Source organism: Xenopus laevis, chromosome 3S (assembly GCF_017654675.1).
Source record: "Xenopus laevis strain J_2021 chromosome 3S, Xenopus_laevis_v10.1, whole genome shotgun sequence".
Lineage (NCBI taxonomy): Eukaryota > Metazoa > Chordata > Amphibia > Anura > Pipidae > Xenopus > Xenopus laevis.
In genome coordinates, this window is record NC_054376.1 from 38,736,968 (window position 1) to 38,760,199 (window position 23,232).

General features: G+C 40.1%; 1 protein-coding gene across 2 annotated transcripts in view; it reads left to right on the forward strand.

The window, feature by feature from the left end:
• Window positions 1–23,232, forward strand: part of adamts17.S (ADAM metallopeptidase with thrombospondin type 1 motif 17 S homeolog) — a 163,702-nt gene that overhangs the window by 13,593 nt on the left and 126,877 nt on the right. For both annotated transcript variants that reach the window (XM_018255276.2, XM_018255277.2), the window contains exons 3-6: window positions 5,266–5,440; window positions 14,123–14,298; window positions 20,164–20,247; window positions 22,073–22,227. In XM_018255276.2, the coding sequence (XP_018110765.1) occupies window positions 5,266–5,440; window positions 14,123–14,298; window positions 20,164–20,247; window positions 22,073–22,227 (590 nt within the window). The remainder of the gene's footprint in view (window positions 1–5,265; window positions 5,441–14,122; window positions 14,299–20,163; window positions 20,248–22,072; window positions 22,228–23,232) is intronic.

Consider the following 23,232-nt stretch of genomic DNA (forward strand, 5'->3'; position numbering starts at 1 on the left):
GTGGGAGAGGAATGGACTTACAAGAGTGGCCCTGAGTGCAGACACAGCAGCGGGCAGCAGCCAGAGTATCGACTGCATTTATATGCACACCGAGAATCGGCCCTGTGTGGCACTAGCCTTAGAGTAAGGGCACATGGTGCCCGTCAAAATCACCTCGCATGAAAATACCTTTGCATGGCACCATATACCATACCTTAGGCAGGTCAGGGTGTGGTACAATAACACTGGTCAGGGCAAAGGTCAAAAACATGTACTTATAGTGGGAAGAGAAACTAATTTTGGAAGGTGTTGAGGTGCATTAATGCTGAGGTGCATGCAAGAAGATGTGGGCACAGATTCCTTCTAATATGCTCAAACACTTTTTCAACATTACTCAGCATGTCCAGTTCTTTAGACCTATAGCTACTACATGACCTAGAATCCTAGATGAAGGAAAACCCTTCATAGCCACAATTTTACAGTGGGGAATTGTTAACACCTGCAATTTTCACTGCATTTTTTTCTGTGTTCTCCAAACTGCCATGGAGCTGTGCTCTCTGTAGTACAATAACTGCCGATAGTACTCAGCTCTGATAAACTTCATATAGCTATTCCTATTCCTTGTATCTGTTACAGCTGTTTCTTATGCACTGCTTCTGAGGGGCAAAATCTTCACCCTGATAATTAAGAATGCAGAGATAGATTTCATGCAAAGTGCCAGTCTAGGGCCAACTCGGCACTTATTTTCTTTGTTAGATGTTCCATTAGTTTGTATCATTTAAATATCTGCATGGGGAAGCCAAAAGAAGAGACAATGCAAAGTAACATTTTCACTGAGCAGCTTTCTGCAAGAATTTCAGAACTCAAACTAGAACTTGGCAGGCTTTTGTCATTAAAAGAACAGTTACTCCAAAAAAATTACAATTTTATACCGTTGCCCTGCACTCGTACAACTGGAGTGCTTGTTTCAGAAATTCTACTTTTGTTTATATAAACAAGCTGCTGTGTAGCCGTGGGGGCAGCCATTCAAAGCAGAAAAAGAAGAAAAGGCACAGGATACACAGCAGATAACAGATAAGCTCTGGAGTATACAATGGAATTCCTCAGAGCTTATCTGTTATCTGCTGTGTATCCTGTGCTATAATGGCTGCCCCATGGCTACACAGAAGCTTGTTTATATAAACTATAGTTGTGTTTCTGAAGCAAACACACTAGTTTTAATGGCGCAGGGCAACAGTACATTATATTGTCATTCCTTTAAAGCACATTCATTATTGGGTGTTACTGTTCCTTTAAATAACCTTAAATTGGGCCTATTGCTTCCCGATCTGTTTCAGTGGACTTGGCATAAGGGGTCTTTCTATGTGTGGAGGAATTAGAACAAAGGTTAAGTTAGTTTCAGGCTGATTTTTTTATTTATTTTTTTTTTTATTTTATTTTTGTGATCTACGGCCAAAAGAATTATACACATTTCAGGCATTGTGTTTGCAGAAAATGCTGTCTTACTTTAAATAACCAAATTGTTGCCCACCTGATATTCTTCTTTATTAATACATTACTTTCCATTAGAAATACTAATTGCACCATAGTTTTCCTCCCCTGCTGCCAAAAGATACAGCAGACAACAAATGAGGATGAACTACTGTAAGGGGTATTTAGCATATATAAGTCACTTCCCCTGCTAATCAGTGATTGCTAAATATTGCATATACAGTAGAGCCCCCATTTTACATTTTTCAGGGGACCAGAAATAAATGGTGAAAAATCCAGGAAAATGTAAAATCAGGGAAAAGTATTATGCATAATATATAGGTGCTACCACAAAGCAACAATGTAAAATGAGGGAAAACTTAAAATCAGGGGATGTAAAATTGAGGTTTCACTGTACATAGATTAACATACTATATTGTTGGAGTATCTGCAACTTTTTCCCCCTCCTGGTAAAATACTGCCTGAAATGGAAGGATCTCACTCGCCCTCGTAGTAGAAATGGCACTGTTAATTTTAGGTATATTGAATGTAGGATCAGGTTTGCAGCAAATCAATGGCTTTTGGATTGTGCTAAATACCAAAGATTTAGCCAAACACCAAACAAAATTGAAGTTGTAATTTGCATCTTTAAAATTTGAGAACCTTTGATGCTTGCAAAAAACAAAATACTATAGCAACTGACCACCAGGTAGCAATTACTGGTTTACAGCTGAAAGCAAAGACTTGCTTGGTTTTGTTGTTACTATACTGCCCCCCTAAAGATGTCAGATTGTGATTGTTATTCTGTACCACCATTATATAATTCCCTGATATTGATACCCCTTATTAAACTGTGACTACATTATATCAGCCCCTTATATGGACAACTCCTGTGCACATTTGTGTTGTGGAGGTTTATTGTAGTGCTAAACCTGTGTACAGAAGAAATTATAAATTATCTCTACTGATTCTTAAAGCTTAACCATTGCAATATTTCATATTTAAATTAAATATCATTGGGCAGTGTTGATAGAGTGTGGGCAGAGGCGCTGTTGTAAGTTCAGATAGTGCAAACAGTTCTCAAGCCTTAAAGATTTGCAGAGATGGTGTAGTAGTCTGTTTTTCCTTAAAGGAGAACTAAACCCTAAAAATTAATAGGGCTAAAAATGCCATGTTTTATATACTGAACTTATTGCACCAGCCTAATTTTTGAGCTTCTAAATAGCAGCAATGATCCAGGACTTCAAACATGTCACAGGGGGTCACCATCTTGGAAAGTGTCTGCGACACTCACATGCTCAGTGGGCTCTGAGCAACTGTTGAGAAGCTAAGCTTAGGGGTCGTCACTAATTATCAAGCAGAAAATTAGGTTTGTCTGTAATATAAGCTGATGCTACAGGGCTGATTATTAAATTCTGATGCTAGTTGCACTGGTTTCTGTGCTGCCATGTAGTAATTATCCATATTAATTATTAATCAGCCTTATACTCTGACATTTATATTCTATGTGTACTGTATATTTTGAGACGCTCCCTAAGCTCAGTAAGTGACAGCAGCACAGAGCATGTGCAGTGAATCAGCAGAGAAGAAGATGGGGAGTTACTGGGGCATCTTTGGAGACACAGATCTTCCTTGCTAAAGGCCTTTGGTTGCCCTTGGCTGGTGCAGAAGCACAAAACATAATGTACAACATTTCTAGCCTACTTCTTTAGTTTAACTTTCCTTGTCCTTTAAACCCCACAAGTAGATGCTAGTGAAGAGGTTGTATAATGCAGCCTTTACTAAACTTGGCAGGTTCATATGATGTGTCGGAGGCCGTGTCTAGCAGGGGCTATATATTCATTATTCTGCTATGTTAGCATTAATTCCACCATAAGGTCCCATTACTAAGGTGTGTAATAACAGCTGCTCATCGAGACTTTATTTGGAACTCATGATTCATTCAGAACCAGTGCACTTGAGTTACTGCTTTAAGTTCCAGAAGTTAGAGAGTTGGAAGAACTTGCAGTGTGGAACGTTTCCTAGACAGCCAAGCCTTCTCTTTTTCTCATCATGTCATACCTCCTTGGCTTCACCCACACCCAGTTACCAAGTCAACCAAATTGAAATTATCAAAAGACCCCTTGTATATCTCTGCTGTAGGTCCTTTGTGCTCCAAGGATTTTGTTTATACAGGAAAATCCTTCCGTTGTTTTTGGCAAAGGTTCTATGGAACAGGGAAGTTTCTCTTCTGTTTTCGACTCAGGCTGAGCCTCCTTCTGTGCTGCGGTTTGCAGGTCAACGAGGGATGCACTTGAATACTGGCTTCCCAACCAGGCTTGGTGTGTTTATCAAGCTGTAAGGCATCCAAGAAGTGGCTGATTGAGATAACGACCCTTTGACCCATATTGTCTGCTCATTTTCTGCTTGCTAGGACAGCAGGACTCTGTTGCACGCATGTCTTTTTAAATGTGCATTGTCTAGTCAGTTGGAGGAGCTCATTCATTGCTTCCAGCTCTGACCTGTGAAGTGGAGAGGGACAGTGCACACGCTGCCAGACATCATATTGTTTCCCTTCTGTTTGAAAAGCTCGGATCAAAGTCTTTTGCTTGACACCCATCCCCCTTTATGTCCCCTTTTTGTACACTTCAGCCATTTTGTAAGGTAATGGGAAATGGCACTGATTTAGGGTGGCCAGGATCCCAGCTGGCAGAAGACGATGGGCTTGTAGTGCATAATAACTGGAGGAATAGAAAGTTTGACATTTTCGTTTATAGAGATGAGCAGGCACTTCGGTGTATTCATCAGTAAGTTCTCATGCTTTGTTACTGCTATAGAGCTGTATATTTGAATGTTACTGGGGCTGATTTAAGAACATAGATATGCAATTGCAGCCAATCTGTAAGGACATGGCAGATAAACTACCCCATATTTTTTTATAGCAGACATGGCATTATGCAGGCAGTGTGCAAGTGGGTGGATTTTGGCCCAAAAATGCAAATTTGCTAGCAGATGGTTTTACGTCTACATAATAATATTGGTAAATAATCCATTCCATGTTACATTGATCTAAGCATACTTAAAGTTAGAAATAAAAGCAGAACTCTTAAAAGGGCAACGAGCAATCATTTTTCACTGGCAAACCTGCAAAGTTTTACATTTCTTTGCTGCCACCTGACAGCTGTAGACATAGCATGTTGATGATACTGTTCTATGCCAGTCACAGGTTCATTGCACATAAAGTTTGGAGGGTACAGAATTCAGAAATGCACTAATGATGGCCATACATGTAAACAAGACAACTTTCCCTGATGTGCCTACCTTGAGACCCGATTGGATTGGATATATGCAGGCCATGGGGGTGAGGACTAGTACAGAATCATTACAATACAGTACTTGCTCTGACTGGATTTTTAAACCTTACTGATCAAAATCTGGGCATTTTTTTGCCCTGATAGCGGTCATTTGAGGGTCCCACAGGCTGATCTGGATGGGCCGTGTTTGGCCACCTAAAGGCAATACATTAATGTCATCATGGCTGTATAAGGGTAGGCCTTGTATTCTATGTCCATGTCTGCATGTAACCTGGTATACCTAAGAGGGTGATTATAGAAAATGTTATTTTAATGTTCGTGGTGATGTAGAAAGAGAACCTTTTGTCTTGTATACAGCTGCATATTTGTCTAGTAACTGGAAGATCAATTACTGGCATCCTACAATATATCTATGGTATAATAATATAATGAAATTGTAATTGTACAGGGGGTGTACACTTTAAGTTATAGCATGCCATCCCTGAGTATTAACATTCCTGGTGTCTCTATCTCTCTCTGTCAGACTGGATACATTCACATGGGAGAGGAGCAGCTCATGATCCAACCAATCAACAGTACATCAGAGTCCAAGTTTCCCTTGTCTGGAAGAGAACACATTATCAGGAGGAAGCGTTCTGTATCTTCTATATCACTTGGCCATTCAAATATGGAGCGGAGTAACTGCCATGTTGTATCAGGTGGGTGTGTTTGTTACTGTTATCTAAGTGAACATTGGGAAAAAAATTAATGTTCAGCAAGGAATGGCAGTAACATGACCACATATGCATCAACCAAGGTGCTTTCCATTCCTTAACATCAGGAGCCATAGGCCTTAAACCTTGGGCAATGTTTGCTGCTTTATTTCATTGCACCTAATACAGTTTACCTCCTCTAGCTGATCTGCAGTTTTTAGTAAGACTATACAAAGCCTAGCCATATATAAAGAACCATACGCAAGATTTATTACTAGAGGAATGTTTGGGCATAAAAGTGGCTTTTATGAATGACTTTGATAAATACACACATTTTCTGTGCATTTGAGCCTTAAGTTATATTTTTACAAGTTTTTTTTACTGTGATACTAGGGGACCAGGGAAAATACCCCACTGCATCACTAGTTTGCATGATGTTAAATGGCTGAAAGTTCTACTCTGTGCTGGCTGCTTTATACAATCAGAGTAATAAATCTTTTCTTAACTGACTGATCTAAAAAGAGGCCTTTAGGCACATGTGGTGTTTTCATCACAGGTGCTACCCGATATAAGGGTAGAACTAGACGAGCTTTTTAGATGCGATTCTGCCGGATCCGACGCGTTGCACCAAAACGCAGGCGTCAAGTCGGATGCGACGGAAAACAAAGTAAGCAATAGCATAGTCAGCTGGTATCGCAGCGTTCGTCCGACACAACTGTCGGATGCAGACGCAGCGTGCAGCTCTTGCAACCGAGAGTCGTGTCGCAACAAACCATGCAATACCATGCGACAATTGTGTTTCTTACCTTGTTTTCTGTCGCATCTGACTTGACGCCTGGGTTTTGGTGCAGCGCGTCTGATCCGGCAGAATCGCATCAAAAAAGCTCGTCTAGTTCTGCCCTTATATCGGGTAGCACCTGTGATGAAAACACCACATGTGCCTAAAGGCCTCTTTTTAGATCATTTTGGCGCATTGCGCCAGATCTGGCAGAATCGCATCCAAAATGCTTGTCTAGTTCTACCCATAATCTCTTCTCATTCACTTGGAAGGGAAGCAGTTGCCTTAGACAGGCAACATCAGGCTCCAAAACTTGGCAGTGTATATTACTGAGCAGTAACTGTGGGTATCAGATGTCCCACAGCCTCTAGCCAAGAGACATTGCATTTCAATGCATGCCACAGCCTTAGGTTTATTTATTAGTATCACTGTCTGTATCGTATGCACTTAAAGTGATACTGACCACAAGCTATGAAAATTGTAAGTGTGCCATGGCACCATGTTTCTAAGCAATGTGTGTATGCGTGTGTTTTTGCTTGGGCAGTCTGAAAATACAGCTTGACTTTTCGGTGGGTGCCAGAGAACAAAGACTTCCAGTACTATATGAAGTAATTAGGCTGCATTTTTGGGCAAATATTTTGTGTAGAAAGGTCACACTAATTCAGATTTGAGGTATATAGTCCTGGGATTGGGTTGTTCTAATTTAATATATGAATTAGCTTTGCTTCTAATCTGTTGACGTCTCAGCAGTTTTTTGTATATTGGCCACTACATTAGTTATACTTTCAATGTACAAGTAAAAAAAAATGGTGAACTGCACCTGAAAAGTGCAGTTTGCACTCCTCGCTGCTTCGTAAAAGAGCCCTTATGTACATTTCAAAGTATCATAAATAATCCTGCCATTTAGTAAGACTTGAAGAACAGATGAAGCTGGTATACACATCTTCTCGTATAGGATCTCTGCGAAGTGTATGTACAAACAACTTATTGCTTAAGCCTTCCAGTCCCTGGCAGCTTGTGGCACTTTAGGCAGAGCTCTAGTGTTCAGGCACTTTACTAAATAGGGTACAAGGTGCAACAAGTTAGGAACCAGAAATTGTGTGTAAGACAGTAATTCTTGTTAGCGTGAGCCTATTTAATGATGTGAACTTTCTTGCTGCAATAGAAAATGCTAATTATAATAGGGATGCACTGAATCCACTATTTTGGATTCGGCTGAACCCCCAAAATCCTTTGCGAAAGATTTGGCCGAATACCGAACGGAATCCGAATCCTTATTTGCATAAGCAAATGAGGGGTCAGAAGGGGAAAAACTTTCTTACTTCCTTGTTTGGTGGCAAAAAGTAACGCAATTTCCCTCCCCGCCCCTAATTTGCATATGCAAATTAGGATTCGGTTCGGCCTGGCAGAAGGATTCAGCCGAATCCGAATCCTGGCCGATCTCGAACCGAATCCTGGATTTGGTGCATCCTTAAATTATAATGAGTCGCATAACAGGTTCTAAACCAATTTTTGAGGCACAAAGCTGATTCATTGCCTCAAAAATGTAATGTGTTCCAAATGTTTACAATTTTGTATTTCTATTGGATATTGTGCCCTTTCTAAAAGCTTTTTTTAAGGAAAAAACTTAATATTCTTTCAGTTGGATAAATAATGTACAGGTATGGGATCCATTATCCAGAAACCCTTTATCCAGAAATCTCTAAATTAAGGCTGTCCCCGATAGACTCCAGTATAATAAAAGAGTCCAAATTTCTAAAAACGATTTAATTTTTCTCTGTAATAATAAAATAGTTCCTTGTATTTAATCCAAACTGAGACATAATTAATCTTTATTGGGTACAAAACCATCTTATTTAGTTTATTAAATGTTTACATGATTTTCTAGTAGACTTTAGGTATGAAGATTCAAATTACAGAAATATCCATTATCCACAATACTCCAATTCCTGAGCATTCTGGAAACCAGTCCTATACATACATTAGGATAACCGAAACAAATAAGCTTAACGCCCGTGCTATGAACATCGGCCAGTCAACGCACACACTGAATGGTTTTTGAAGGCGAATCGCAAAAGTGAGTATTTTTGAGCTGAAATCCACTCTTCTGTACAATGACTGGCATGTCAGTGGATTGTGAATGTGGAATCAAGCAGATAAGCCTTTTTCTCCTTTTCCTTATGTTTCCACACAGGCGTAGAAAGCGCCTACTGTGCCACTGGCCTAATACAGAATGGAAGCTGTAGTTTTTGCTGTAATTGCCTTTAATTCAGTAGAACTTATCTCTGGTACATGTGCCCTTATTTCATTGAATTCCCAAGCAAGGTCATCTATCCAATGAGCAGATCTGATTCTTTTACTAGTACATTGGTTTTCATAATCTGTGGGTTCAAGCCCCCATTTTGCTTGCCCAACCAGCTCATAATAATGGTAGAGATGTGTTGAACATTGCTATACTATACATTCAGTGGCGTTCACAGCAAGTAACATCTAACCCCTACTTTTACATTAATTGCTTTTCAGACTGGGCTCCCAGGGGGTAAAACCATTGTATTAGTACTTATAACATGTACCATTCAAATTGAAACTTTCAGGATTTCATTTCTCAGACTTGGCCAACCCTGAGGTGCCATTATTATTAAGCATTAATTCCTCTTATGCCTTGACATGCTCTATAATTACATATAATCATCCTTTTAGATGTCGATATCTATAACACTAATAAGCAGGATTTCCGTTTATACTGCTAATAAGCCTAAAAATAATTATACTTCTATATTTCACCCCTTTGGAGGCATTTATACAGCCTCACCCAGGGTGGAATTTTGGCCCTGTATTTTTGGTGATCTAATGTGCATGTGTGTATCCAAATAGAAATATCAGTATCATTAATGCCAGGGAAGTCCCATGCTGCGACCATAAATTGTAAGTAACTATTTTATTTATTGAGTAGTAAAATAGGCTGTGTTTTCATGTTAACAAAATAGAAAGATGACGGGGAAAGTCTAAAATTAAAATGACTATAGGGTAAGCCGAGCTGACTAGACCAACTTTTTATATCCATCTATTTATTCATGACTTGTAATGGAAACTAAATACTTTAAATTGCTTTTATTACATTAAAATGCTGACATAATAAATGCTATTTCCCAAGGCTATTTCTAATGTAAATGCTTTTCTGATGCTACCTTGCCCTTCTGACTTGCTGTTAGATTAATTTCCTATGCATACACAGCCCACCAGTTGGAAACTGTACGCTTTTTAATCATGCTGTTTAAATCTCCCCTTAGTAACTGCAATCCCACTGGAAACTTTAAGCTGCATCAGCCTGACAACTCTTCTTCTACGGCACGTAGAAAGCTGAAATTTTGCTTATGTGCAAGATTTGTAGTACCAGTCCCCCCCAAAAAAATGGAAATAAAAATCCCTAGATAAATGTAAGATCATGAATTTTATGTAAGAAAAAAAGGCAGTTATTATAGAAAAGAAGATAAACATGGTGGAATCTGTAATGGAAAGGAGTTCTAATGGAACAGGAACAGTGCTCAAAGGCAGGCTGCAAAATACACTCCAATCTTGTAGAATTGGTTTTGCCTGCAAGAAGCAAAATAATGACTTTGTACAAATGTGTTGCTAGACCCCAGCTGACATGTGGGGTACAGATGTGGGAAACAGAAGACATCACATAACTAAAAGCAGGTGGGCATCTGATCACTAAAAGTCGGAGACCATCTGGATGTTCAAGTGATAAGCTATCTAACAGTCGATAGGAATAAAATGTGCAAAGAAGCACTGATGATAACAATTTATAACGGACTGAATTGAATAGCCATGCTTCATGTGATTCCCGGATCGACCACTTCCTTCAAAGTGCCTGCCCCCCTTCCCCTTGCATTCCTACTGTAGTTCCAAAAAGCCTCCATAACTGCAGTGCAGTGATAGGAGTTTCAAGTTTAAAATGTGGACCTGTTCTGTTTGTTTCCAACAAACCCTTAGTATAAGATTACATTTATAATGAGAAATCTTACCTTGAAACTCCTGTCACTATACAAAATACCTTTCATTTTGTGCTTCTGCACCAGTAAAGATCTGTGCCCCAGTAGCTCCCCATCTTCTTTTCTGCTATTCACAGCATATGCTCTAGGTTGCTACCAGGGTCCTGCTCATGAAATAAGCTAAAGGGTTAGGGAATATTTGAAATATAAGTGTAACACTTTATTGAAGATGGGGTACCATCATTCTGGATTACCTTTACCTGTAGACCCTCAGACTTGGGTATGCAACTCCTTCTAACTCCCAGGAGAGCATTTGTTACATTCAACTCTATTACTCAGATGGGCCCTCTTTGTACTAGTGGAGGAAGGGCCAACCACACCTGTATCACACACACACAAAACTAATGAAATCTCAAATCACTTTGGTGGTTCCTAATACAAAATAACTCTCTATTATAAGGAGGTTGCACAAACTTCTTGTGGGTGCTGCTTAGATGGTCCTTTCAATCTTCTCATAAATGCTTCATATGCTTTCATCAATCAGATGGTACTCTTGCTCAATCACAAGTGAATTGTTCGAAACATCCCAGAGGTAGGTAGTACTTAAAGGGTTGGTAACTTTCCAAGCACACCTACTGAGACCTGCCTCTGCCTTAGGCCCAGTCAGCGCACCAGATACAGAGTCAATATCGGAACTGTGGATAATAACAGGCAAGGTTGGTTCAAGCAGCAATACAGCAGTGGTCAAGGACAGGCAACGGTCAAGGAACAGTGGAGCAGTCCAGAAGTGCACCCACTATGAGGTATAGACATATGTTGGGCAATAAGTAATTTATTGCAGCTCCTTTAATGCACCAACTGTGATGACGGCAGACGCAGTGTGCACCATCACGAGCTTTAAAACATGGGCTCTGACCCAAACAATTGGCAAAGTTTCAGACCGCTATTTGTCTTTTATCAAGACAGCTGCCCAGGGTCAAATTGGGGGGCCCGGGGCCACTGGGACTACTGTCCTGGCCCCTCTTTGACCACCATGCCCTCCTACCGTGACGTGCCGAGCGTGCATGGCGCACCTGCGTGAAGGCTCTATTCGGCGCTCCTGCTTGATGGCGCCAGTGTGAATGGTGCCATGCGCAGATGGCGCTGCGCCTAAATTAACTTTTTTTTTGTTAGAATGCGAACCGGAGAGGGGTCTGGCCCAGTGGGGGCCCATTAAGTGTCCGACCCGTCGGCTGCCCACAGCACATTAAGCATGTGCAGTGCCACCTACACTCCTAACTAATCAAAAGATGATGAGCTCCTATGTGCAATTTAGTAGGCCTGGGTACCTGTGATATGGGTACTAAATCTCTAGGATGGTTGCATTGAGTTCAGTATATTAAATGAGACACTTTTATTCTTTCATAGAGATTAGTTTTTTAATTTTAAGGGGAATTTAGACTTCGTAGATCTCAGAATGCCTGTGACTGATAAAAAGATTTCCATTCTCTCCTTCATGCCCTTCTTGTTTATAGAAATGTTGGTGCCTGTATTTGACTGTATCTTTCCAGCTGACACGAGGTCACCCATTCCGATTAGAAGAAAAGAGGTTCCGCCTAAATATTCGGAAGGGGTTTTTTACAGTGAGAGCTGTGAAGATGTGGAATTCTCTCCCTGAATCAGTTGTACAGGCTGATATATTAGATAGCTTTAAGAAGGGGTTGGATGGTGTTTAGCAAGTAATGGAATACAGGGTTATGGGAGATAGCTCACAGTACAAGTTGATCCAGGGACTAGTCCGATTGCCATTTTGGAGTCAGGAATTAATTTTTCCCGCTCTATGGCAAATTGGAGAGGTTTCAGATGGGTTTTTTGCCTTCCTCTGGATCAACTGGCAGATAGGTAGTTAATAAAAAATAAAAAAAAAAAAAAAGGTTGAACTCGATGGACATGTGTCTTTTTTCAACCTTACTTACTATGTTACTATGTTACTTGCCAGTCCTGCTGCAGCCCAACTTTTCCAGGGTGACAAGGTTCGTTGTGTGTCAGTAGTCCACCAGTCTGGCCAGACCACAGCATCTATATTTTAAAGAGGTGTTTATGCTAACTCTTGGGAATTAGCTGTTCCAGCAAGACACATTAAGCCAAAAAAGTGTAGCATTAAGCAGAAAGTGTAACCATCTTATTAGTAATATATACGTAGTAGTAAAGCAGCCAGCAACAAACAGATCAGTTACAGATCATGAAACATATGTTTGTGAGTGACCTAAGCCATTTGGCATTGGGCTGTAATAGAGCCATTAAATATTCTATCTATTTAGAAAAGAGAAATTTGGTTTCTCTCTGGTTGTAAATCTATTCCGGCTTTAAGGTGGCCATACACGGGCCGATAAAAGCTGCCGACAGACCGAGCTTCCCCGATCGTCTGCCAGATGTAGATCGGACAGGACTAAAAATCCTGTCTGATCGCGGCCGCATCTGTTCGTTGATGCGGTCCCGCGATCCGACCGCCCGTTAGCCACCGTTATGATCCGATAGTTGGGCCCTAGGGCCCACAATCGGATCGGCTCAAAATTGCCCACCGCAAGGTGGGCATATCGGGGAGAGATCCGCTTGTTTGGCGAGGTGTGCACTGTCAATTTTAGTATCCCTGGGGGAGGCCCTTATTCCATAAAATTACAGTTTTCTATTTAGGATTACCCAATCACAGATATTACTAAAAAAAAGTATATTACTGTATTATGAAAATGATTTTTCATGAAGCAGGGTTTTACATATAAGCTTTTTTATGCAATATATTTTTTATAAATATCTACATTGTTTGGTGGTATAGTTTTCCTTCGAAAAAAGAAGTTCTTGCAAACTCTTGTTGGAGCTTCTGTGGGGTTAGAACTTTAATATGTTCCTGCAATACATGCAAGGGTAAAATATCACAAGGTTTAATTCAATAGCCTAAGGTTACTAGGACATGCTTCATAGGATGATGAACGGTGGACTCTTGACCTGACAGGCTTCTTCTCCATAGCACTGAACTACAGACACTGGATATTGCAAACCTATGTCATACAAAGCGCATATTATGCACAGTTATGATTATACTGCATTTACTAGGTATACTCACCTAGACCAGACATGTCTGTTAGTAGAGCATGATACATTTCTTCAACCCCTGTGATGATATATCAAACCAGATCAATATTGGCCTCACCTAGGCTCCTACTTAAATAATGTTTTAGAACAGTCTGCAGGTCTGGACTGAGAATTAAAATAGGCCCTGGCATTTCAGATATACAGAGGCCCAAACAGACCCCACAGCCCACTAAATACTGACTTTCTATTGCACCTTATAGCAGCCCCTCTGGCATTTGATAGAACCCACATATTGCCAGTCCGGGCCTGAGAGTCTGCCCCTGCTATGCTGCTACACCTACACCAGGGTCTGATTCTTTTAACATTTTCTCCATAAAGACAACATTAATAAATGCAGTGATACATGGAATTCTGGTATATCACTGATGGTGACGCATAACAATTTACTGTTCTCTAAATACTGTCCAGTAATGCTGTGTAAATGTCCATTTCAGTTAATATGTACAGTATTGCCTTCATACTCCATAAGCTGTCTTGGGGACCGTGCAGGTTAGGTCATTGTCCTGTCTCTTTAAAGTTAAAGAAAGACTAACTTCTGCCTATAAATGTGGTGTATCTTTCTTTTTACTGCGTAAGTTGGATAGCCTTCGTGTCTTTTCTAGCAGCAAGGCACTTGTGGCACCCATTTTCTGTTGGCTTAATGATTTATGTTCTGGGTAAACGATACAAGCACGAGATACGCTGTCAATTCCTAAAACATTCACAGCCAACTGCACAATTTGACCTTCTACAACCCAGGAGTAAATGTCTAAATAACAACTAGGGATATTAAATGACCTTTTGCAGGGAAGAAGAAAAAGCAGCGTAAAAGGGAGGAAGGAGAAGACTGGCGTGGACGCAGGAACGCAATCCGACTGAATGAAGAGCACACAGTGGAGACTCTGGTGGTGGCTGATTCTGACATGGTGCAGTATCATGGAGCTGAGGCTGCCCAGAGGTTTATCCTGACTGTTATGAATATGGTAGGTATATGGTAGGTACACTTGGGAGTGGGAAAGTATTAAATGGAACTTGTTCTTCTAAGATTTGGATGGTTATATTTGAAACAACTCTTGAAAATGAGAATTTCTCCTAAGAGGCACATTTATCAATGGTCAAATTTCGAATTCATGTGAGTTTTTTTTTTTAACTCTTAATAAATTAGATTTTCCTCGTAATTCGATTGGCAGGTTATTTATTAAAATAAAAAGGAATATCTAAAACTTGGACGAATTTAACCATCCAGAATACTCATCGAATTCGACCGAAAAAAAACTTGAATGTCAGGAAAGCTACTAATATCTTCAAATTGGTCACTGGACCTCTCCCATTGACTAAAGGTGGCCATACACGGGCCGATAAACGCTGCAGACAGACGGCAGCTTATTGGCCCGTGTATGGGGCCCTCCAACAGGCTTCCCCGATCGCTATGTGGCCGACTTTCAGCCAGATGTCAATTTGACGGGAACAAAAGTCCTGTCGGATCGCGGCCGCATCTGTTCATTGATGCGGTCCCGTGATCTGACCGCCCGTTAGCCATCGTTAGGATCCGATCGTTGGGCCCTAGGGCCCATGATCGGATCAGCCCGATATTGCCCACTGCGAGGGGAGAGATCCTTTCGTTTGGCGACATTGCCAAACGAGCTGATCTCTCCGTGTATGGCCATCTTTATACATGAATTCAGCAGGTTTAAGGTGGCGAATAGTCAAATTTGAATTCTGAAAAAAACAAATCAAATTTTTTGTGATTTATTGTACCCTGAGAATGAAAAAAGTCTGAATCTGAAAATCCAGCATCTCAGACCTGCCAAGGTTGTATAAAAGTCAATGGGAGAAGTCCCTAATATAGCCTGATCTGCGCTGGGTTTCATGCAAAAATCCAAAGATTTAAAAAATTCATACGATTTTCACGTTTTTTTGAGTTTTTTCACAAATTGGAATTTTTCAGAAAAATGTATTGATAGATAAGGGTAATGAACCTGTGCGGATTTGGTCGGAGTAGTTTTCAGAAAATAATGAGATAAATGGGCCTCTTAGTGTTAAGTTCCTAGTCAGCTGTGGGAACCAGGGGCTTGCTGTCTATTAGGCACATGCATTGTTAGTATGGAAATAGCTCTCTGTGCAAAGACATAGTGCACATGTATATCATATCTACACCATGTGATGAGCAACTGCTATTTCAACTGCACTGCAGCTGTTAGGGCTGCTCCGTGCTTGGAGCCTATGAAGACTGTGGGGAATCCGAGTTTGTGTCCCTTTCATGGGGACAGCATGATGTCACCCGCCCCAAATAAAAAAGTTTAAGGGTAAGGTCACACTGGGCGATTTGGGGAGATTTAGTTTTAGTCTTTGCGGAGACCAATCTCCCCAAATGCCTTACCTCTGTCTTGCACCGGCTAAAATGAAAAATCGCCTGCAACGTGGCACACACGTCGCTTCGTATTCAAAGTCGCCCGAAGTTTTGAGGCAACTTCGGGCGACTTTGGAATACGAAGCGACGCATGTGTCATGCCGCAGGCAATTTTTCATTTTAGCCAGCGCAAGACAGAAGTAAGGCATTTGGGGAGATTGGTCGCCGCAAAGATAAGATGATTAGTCGCCAGGCGACTAAATCTCCCAAATCGACCAGTGTGACCTTACCCTAAAGCTGAAACATAAGCACCCAGGGTTACATCAGTTCTATGCAGAGAGCATGTTTATGGGGGGCTCGCAGGATGCGCTCACCATGGTTAACTCTGACCGGGCACTGTAAATTCTTCATGCATTTCAAGTGAGATACTGCCAAATCTGTCAGCAAATATGCCATCTCAGAGACATTCCTTGGAAATAGTCGAGTGGCTTCCTGAATGAATGCCGCTCCATTCACTGCTCACATTAAACCAGCTGGCCTCTCCAAGGAACTTGTGAAGGTTACATTTTTGTTTAACCTTACATTGTAAAGAGAGAGACATTCCTTAAATCATTTGGAAAGTCTTTAGTCCAGAATGATTACTTAACCACACCAAGCAGAGTGCTAGCAGTCAGACAGTCTACTCTAGCATATTCTAGAAGTTGCACTGCATCATTGTCATAAACTGCTGCTTTAGAGGTCATAAGGCACCCTGAGTGTCTGCTGAAGACTTCATTGAGATCTGTGGAGAGTTGGTCATAAACGCGTAGGGCGTTGGATCCTTGTTTTAAACTGGAATAAAAGTACATTCCAGTGTATTCGGAGTGCCGTCCTTTTCTTTTCGAGGTCTATGTGAATTTTAGCAGCGGGGACGCTGCAGAAAGAGCACCCGACTGGAGCAGAAAAGGGGAGTGTAAACTGGAGCGGCCCCTTTTGATCGAGAGAGTTGGTCATACCCTTTGCAGCTGAACACTAGGCTTACCACCACAAGATTGATATAGGACAAGAAAAGTAAAAACAATAAATGCAAGTGTTTTAAGTAATTTATATATATGTACTGTTACTCTGCACTGGTACAACTAGGGTTGCCACCCGGCCGGTATTTTACCGCAATGTAGCTGCCGGTAAATTTGTAATACGATTAAAAAGAGCCCTCGGCCTGCCCCCAATCCCCTGGAACTTAACTTTTCTATTGCTTCTTTTAGTGTCCGTGGCGCGGCCCGCCCCTTTTTACGTCACGATCCGCCCCTTTTGACATCATGTCCCGCCCCTTTGTGTCCCCGCCCCCCACCCGCCGGTAAAGAATTTTTAAAAAGGTGGCAACCCTAGGTACAACTGGTGTATTTGCTTTAGAAACACTACTATAGTTTATATAAATAAGCTGCTGTATAGCCATGGGTGCAGCCATTCAAGGCACTGGTTATATAGCAGATAACAGATGCATTCTGTAAAATACAATTGTATTCTATTACAGACATTATCTGTAACCTGTTAACCTGTTCATTTTCTCCATTTTCAGCTTGAATAGTTGTCCCCATGGCTACAAAGCAGCCTATTTATAAAAACTTTAGTATTCTTTCGGAAACACAAGCATAACTTTTACCAATACAGGGCAATAGTACATTATATTTTAATTACTTTTAAACACTTTTATTTTTTTGGAGTTACTGTTCCTTTAACTTGACCCTATAATTGCTAAATTGCACCATCACGGCATACAGGGGTCGAATTTGCCCATATTAAGTAACCCATGGCAACCAATCAAATTGTTGAATTTGCTGTTTTTTCCTACAGGTGGCTGAAAAAAGCCAATCAGCTGATTAGTTGCTATGGGTTACTACCCACAGGCAAAATTGCCCAATAAATGAGCCCCGGTCACTTACCCTAGTTACTAACCTCAGAATACTTGCAGGCACCCAAAGCAGTTTCTGTTACATACCTGGGACAGCTTCTGACAAAGCAGACTAGCTATCTAGATTTGGGCAAAAGCTGACTTATTCCAAAAATACCATACAGTACTTTTTCAGCAAAGCCCAAAAGCCCAAGTGATTTTTAATTTCCATATGATTTAATGCAATTTATGTCAACAACACTTTAGAAACATAATATATTTAACAAATAGACATAACTAATTCAAGGGAGCAAAGCAGAAGTTTAACAATGAGTAAAATACAAATATTCCTGTGTATACAAAACTAGTGCACTGATTATAAAGCGCAGAGCTAACATGGGAGGGCAGTCACAAGACCCTCTTTCCTAATAAGATTTAGTATAAGGTTTTCCTTTCTTATCTTTTTTGATAAAGTTTTAATTACAGTTTAGTTTAATTTTAGTTACCATGTTTGACCTGTAGCATCCCCTGAAAGTATTGCAATGTAACAGTCACAATTAACAGTGGTTCTCAGTTACATGATATCCATTTTTTCCATAATCAGCACGGTAGTACAGGTATGGGATCTGTTATCCAGAATGCTCGGAAAACCTGGGGCTTTCCAGATAAGGGATCTTCCTGTAATTTGGATCTTCATATTTTAATACTACTAAAAGAGTTTTTTAAACATTAAATAAACCCAATAGGATTTTCTTGTCTTTTACTGGATTAATGGTATATTTGTCAGGATCAGTACATGGTACTGTTATAGAGAAAAAGGAAATCATTTTAAAACATTTGAATTATTTGATTAAAATGGAGTCTATGGGAGATGGCCTTTCTGTAATTCTGAGCTATTGACATGTTTCCAGATAACAGATCCCATTTCTGTATGTAAGTTTCTCAATCAATGTGATAGATATGGGAGTCCTCCTTGCAGGTGTTTTCATCATAAGAACTATTATGAACTATTATTAGTATTGAATATCACTGCATGCCAAGCAAAATGCATGTGACTGGGGAAAGAGCTACAATGATGAGCCCAAGCTCATTAAATAAAAGACTGAAACTTTTCAATAGCAGTTACATTTACAAATAACATACAGTTTTACACTAATGTACACTGAGAATCCAAATTCTTCACAAGTGATGCCTGAGAGATTGGTAAAATGGAGGCATAAGGGTAGGACTACATGGACGTATTCAGCGCGATCCGATGCGCTGCAACAAAACGCCAGCGTCAAATCGTATGCGATGGAAATAAGGTAAGTAATGGAAATGTTGGATGAAGTCGATCAACGATGCGTCACGACTGCAGCGTCTGCATCCGACAGTAGTGTTGCGTTGGATCAACGCGGCGACACCATGCGACAATGCATTCACTTACCTTATTTCCGTCGCATGTGATTTGACGTCGGCATTTTGTTGCATCGCGTCGGATTGCGCTGAAAACGTCCATGTAGTCCTACCCTAATACTTATTTAGAAAACTACCTGGCTTGTGCAGAAGAAATATTGCATTCAATTTCAATTTTTTGGGGATGTCCAACACTTTGCATTTCAGCACCCCAGAATGAATTAGGATTTGCTTGTCTATTAATGTAAGCTGCTTATCGTTGCAGTATATAGAGACAGGCTTATCATTAGTAAAAAAAATGGAAACTGCCTTTAAAAGGAATTCTGTGTCAACAGAGCAAGTATTGAATGCGGAAAATGTATATTCTGCCCACACAATAAAATATGTGCTCATTCTAGCCTGATGGGTAATTAAGATGAAAATAGACTAAGTTGTAGGAATTCAACCAATATAAAATGCCTGATCATCTACAGAGATTATTTATACCTCCCAGCCAGCCAACAGCATCTTATTTTTGTGTGGCCCGTTGGCGGCACCTGGTTGATCAGTCCCACCAAGTTATAGAATAAGTGAAATTATTAGTATAGGCATTTAGCATTAGGTTTCTCCTTTTACTCTCTAAATGGGGATACTTGTAAAATTCGTGAAGATTACTGATTAGTAATTACTCCGGTTGCAGAGCCCATGATTGCATTGTAACCACTACAGCATGTGGAATGCCCAGGAACTAATCACTAATCAGTCCTTTAAAATTTTGGGAATGTCTGACTTTAAGGGCAGAAACACACTGGGAGATTAGTTGCCCGGCGACTAATCACCCGAAGAAGAGGAGATTTGCCGCCGGGCACCTAATCTCCCTGAATCTGACCATAAATGGATTGTGCAGCAAATGCAAATAAATCTTAACATATAGTCCAAATACATAAAAGCACTGATATTCAGTGTATGACTGCTGTTAAAATACTTAATTGTGCTACCAAAAAGAAGTTTTTCTTGGTTAGGAAAATGAAATGCATGCTAAATATTTAGATGTATTCTTTTCTTAAAGTAACCCACTTGATTGTTATATTAGGTCATCATCCTCAGATCATGATATTACTGAGGATTAGAATTTAAATGCGCTTCATACTGTATTCATTTCTTCAGAAGGGTCTTTCTGCTCTGTGATCATACAACAACTTACTATTATCTCAGATTTGTTCAATACAGGAATGTTTCCTTCTATTTTCATAGGTCTACAACTTGTTTCAACATAAGAGCCTTGGGATCAAGGTGAACATCCGAGTGACTAAGTTGGTTCTTCTGCACAGTCGACCGGTAAGAAATGAATTGATATAAACTTAGGGCATTGCCTCATATTGGCTGCAATGATTGAAAGATGTCTATTTTATTTGGATAGTATAGTTTCTTAATGAGAAAACTGAAGTACTGCCTAGTTGGATACAATATTAAATTTGCAGCCCCTTTGTGTACTTCTAGTTAGCCAGTTCAGGTGATAGACACACTCAGTGTAATAAAAATTAACTTTTATTAATAATTGCTAAAAACAGCGAGTGGGAACTAGTCACTCACCGTTCACCTATGCCGCCCAACGCGTTTCACTGATGCCTCATCTTTTTTACTTATGCCCCTGCATAGGTGGATGGTGGGTAAGTAGCTCCCACTCGCTCCCCACGTAGATAGGCAGGAATCACTGGGGACCGAACGGAAGGGAGGGAAAGGGGTGTTGATGGTGACCTGTTTCTGCGACTCGGCAGTGATTTATACTTTTTTAACACTATATTATAAAGTTCCTTCCACCCATCCACCAGCGGTGACATAGATAGATGGTGGGTGAGAAGCTCCTACCTGTTCCTCATTTAAACAGGGGTGCACTACTGGGGAACATATGGAAGGGAGGACTAAGTGATGAACACATTGCCTAACTTACTAACTGATCATCTATTTAAATTAACTCTGGCCGGTAATATTGAGTTACACCACCGATCCGCTCTATGTATTTTTATTAATTGTTAGTTTTATGGACACGGTCCAGCACTACTTATAATACTTCACAGTAGTGAGTCTTTTATAGCTGGAAGTGGGTTTGTAGCGATTATTAATAAAAGTGAGTTTTTATCACACTGAGTGAGTGTGTCTGTCACCTGAACTGGCTAACTAGAAGTACACAAAGGGGGTGCAAATTTAATATTGTATCCAACTAGGCAGTACTTCAGTCGTTCTCATTTTGATACATATATATTAACCTGCAGGTGTTTGAGACATTGATTTGTCTGAAGCTCTAAAGCTGGCCATAGATGTAAAGATTTTTAAAAGATCCGATCGTCATCGTGAGACCACGATTATCTGGAAACCATCGTACGATTGTACGAATTATCCATCAACTAAAAAGACCATTTCAGGCGATATTGGCAGGAAAACAAAGGGGAGCTGCCTGCTTGGCCCTGCAGACATAGATAGATTGCACTGGGACCGATAAAGATTTTTTTAACCTGGCCAATCAATTTTCTGACAGATGTCGGACGAAAAATCGTAAGATGTACAGTCGTTCGAATCCCACTAACCGCACGATAATTTTGAAGGATTGGTCAGACTTCGCTAAAATCAGTCATTCGGCAAGAGAAATCTTTGCATCTATGGGGAGCTTTATGTAGGTGATAGTATAGTTTCTTGTTAATTTAGACAAGTAAAGTGTTATTCAAGGATTGGTTCCTTAAGTTCTTGACTGGTGTTTAGCATTTTAACTAGGTATTCCTTGTCTACACTGCAAAGACTTGAGAGGGGAAATAATTATTTTTGATTTTTATAAAGAAAAGTAATGAATGGAAGAAGAAAAGAATTTGGGAGTCATCAGCTGGAATTGGAGATTATTACTAAGAACATTGTACAAGTTTTAGGGCCAGCAGAAACCCTGTTTATTGCTTACGAACAGCCAAACCCTTGCATCTGGTGTAGTTTCTCCATGAGCCATCAAAAAGTGTTCTAGAAAATATGTAAGTTTATTAAATAAGAGCAGTATAGCTAGAGAGTGATGCTGCTACACATGATGGAGCTGCACTGGTGGCCTTTCTGTACATTATTATAACTAAGCGCACAAGAGTTCAAAGTCTTACCACCTGCTTACAAATCATCTCCCCTGCAGGCCAAACTCTCTATTGGTCACCATGGTGAGAGGTCTCTGGAGAGCTTTTGTCATTGGCAGAATGAGGAACATGGAGGAAACAAGTACTTGGGGAACAACCAAGTTCCTGGAGCGAAGGACGACATTCCTGTAGATGTGGCTGTGTTCATGACCAGGTACAATGAGCTCTTCAACAGATGTACTGCAAAAGTCTGCTCTGCACAAAATGTTCTCTGATTTATTTGGCAGTTTTAGCAAGTCAGGATGTAAATGAAGGCTTGCATAAACTAGAAGCCTCCATCTTTCTTTAATATTGTGTGCAGCTATTTTTTCCTTTTGCTGCAGGGTTTCTTTTTTTACTCCTTATCTGTAGGCTTTAGCTATGGTTAAATTAGTTCCATGTGATTTGTGCTGAATCTCTTGTGTAATGACTACATAGGTGGAGGAGCATAACCAAAACAAAAAAGATTAGACTAAACAAACTAATAACCTTTACGTGAATGAGGAGCTGCATTCAGTGAACCAACTTTATAAAGCTGCTGCAACCTTCAACTAGTACACCAGCTCTATCCAAACCAAACTTGTCCTTCGACAAGCCAGCTGTTTAAGAGTCCCAGCCATTTACATTGCCGAGATATGGGATAGGGTGTATAGTAAGGCAGAATTATGGCATCATTATACCCAATGAGGTATAATATAGAGTAAAGGTATTAATGCATTGTATATATATGTATATATATGTATGTGTGTATATATATATATATATATATATATATATATATATATATATATATATATATATATATATATATATATATATATATATATATATATATTGTATAATACTATAAAAATGGGTAGTACCGTATGTTATCCCTTGTATCGTAACATATTATTACAGGTGTGGGACTTGTTATCCAGAATGGTCAGGACCTGGGGATTTCTGGATAACCGATCTTTACATGATTTGGATCTTTATACCTTAAGTCTACTAGAAAATCAATTGAATATTAAGTTGACCCAATAGGCTGGTTTTGCTTCTAATAAGGATTACTTATATTTTTGTTTGGATCCAAGATAACATATTGGGGCTCATTTATAAACACTTTGCAAATTTGAACCTGTGCAGTAACCCATAGCAACCAATCACTGATTGACTTTTTACAGTCAGCTGCATGGTA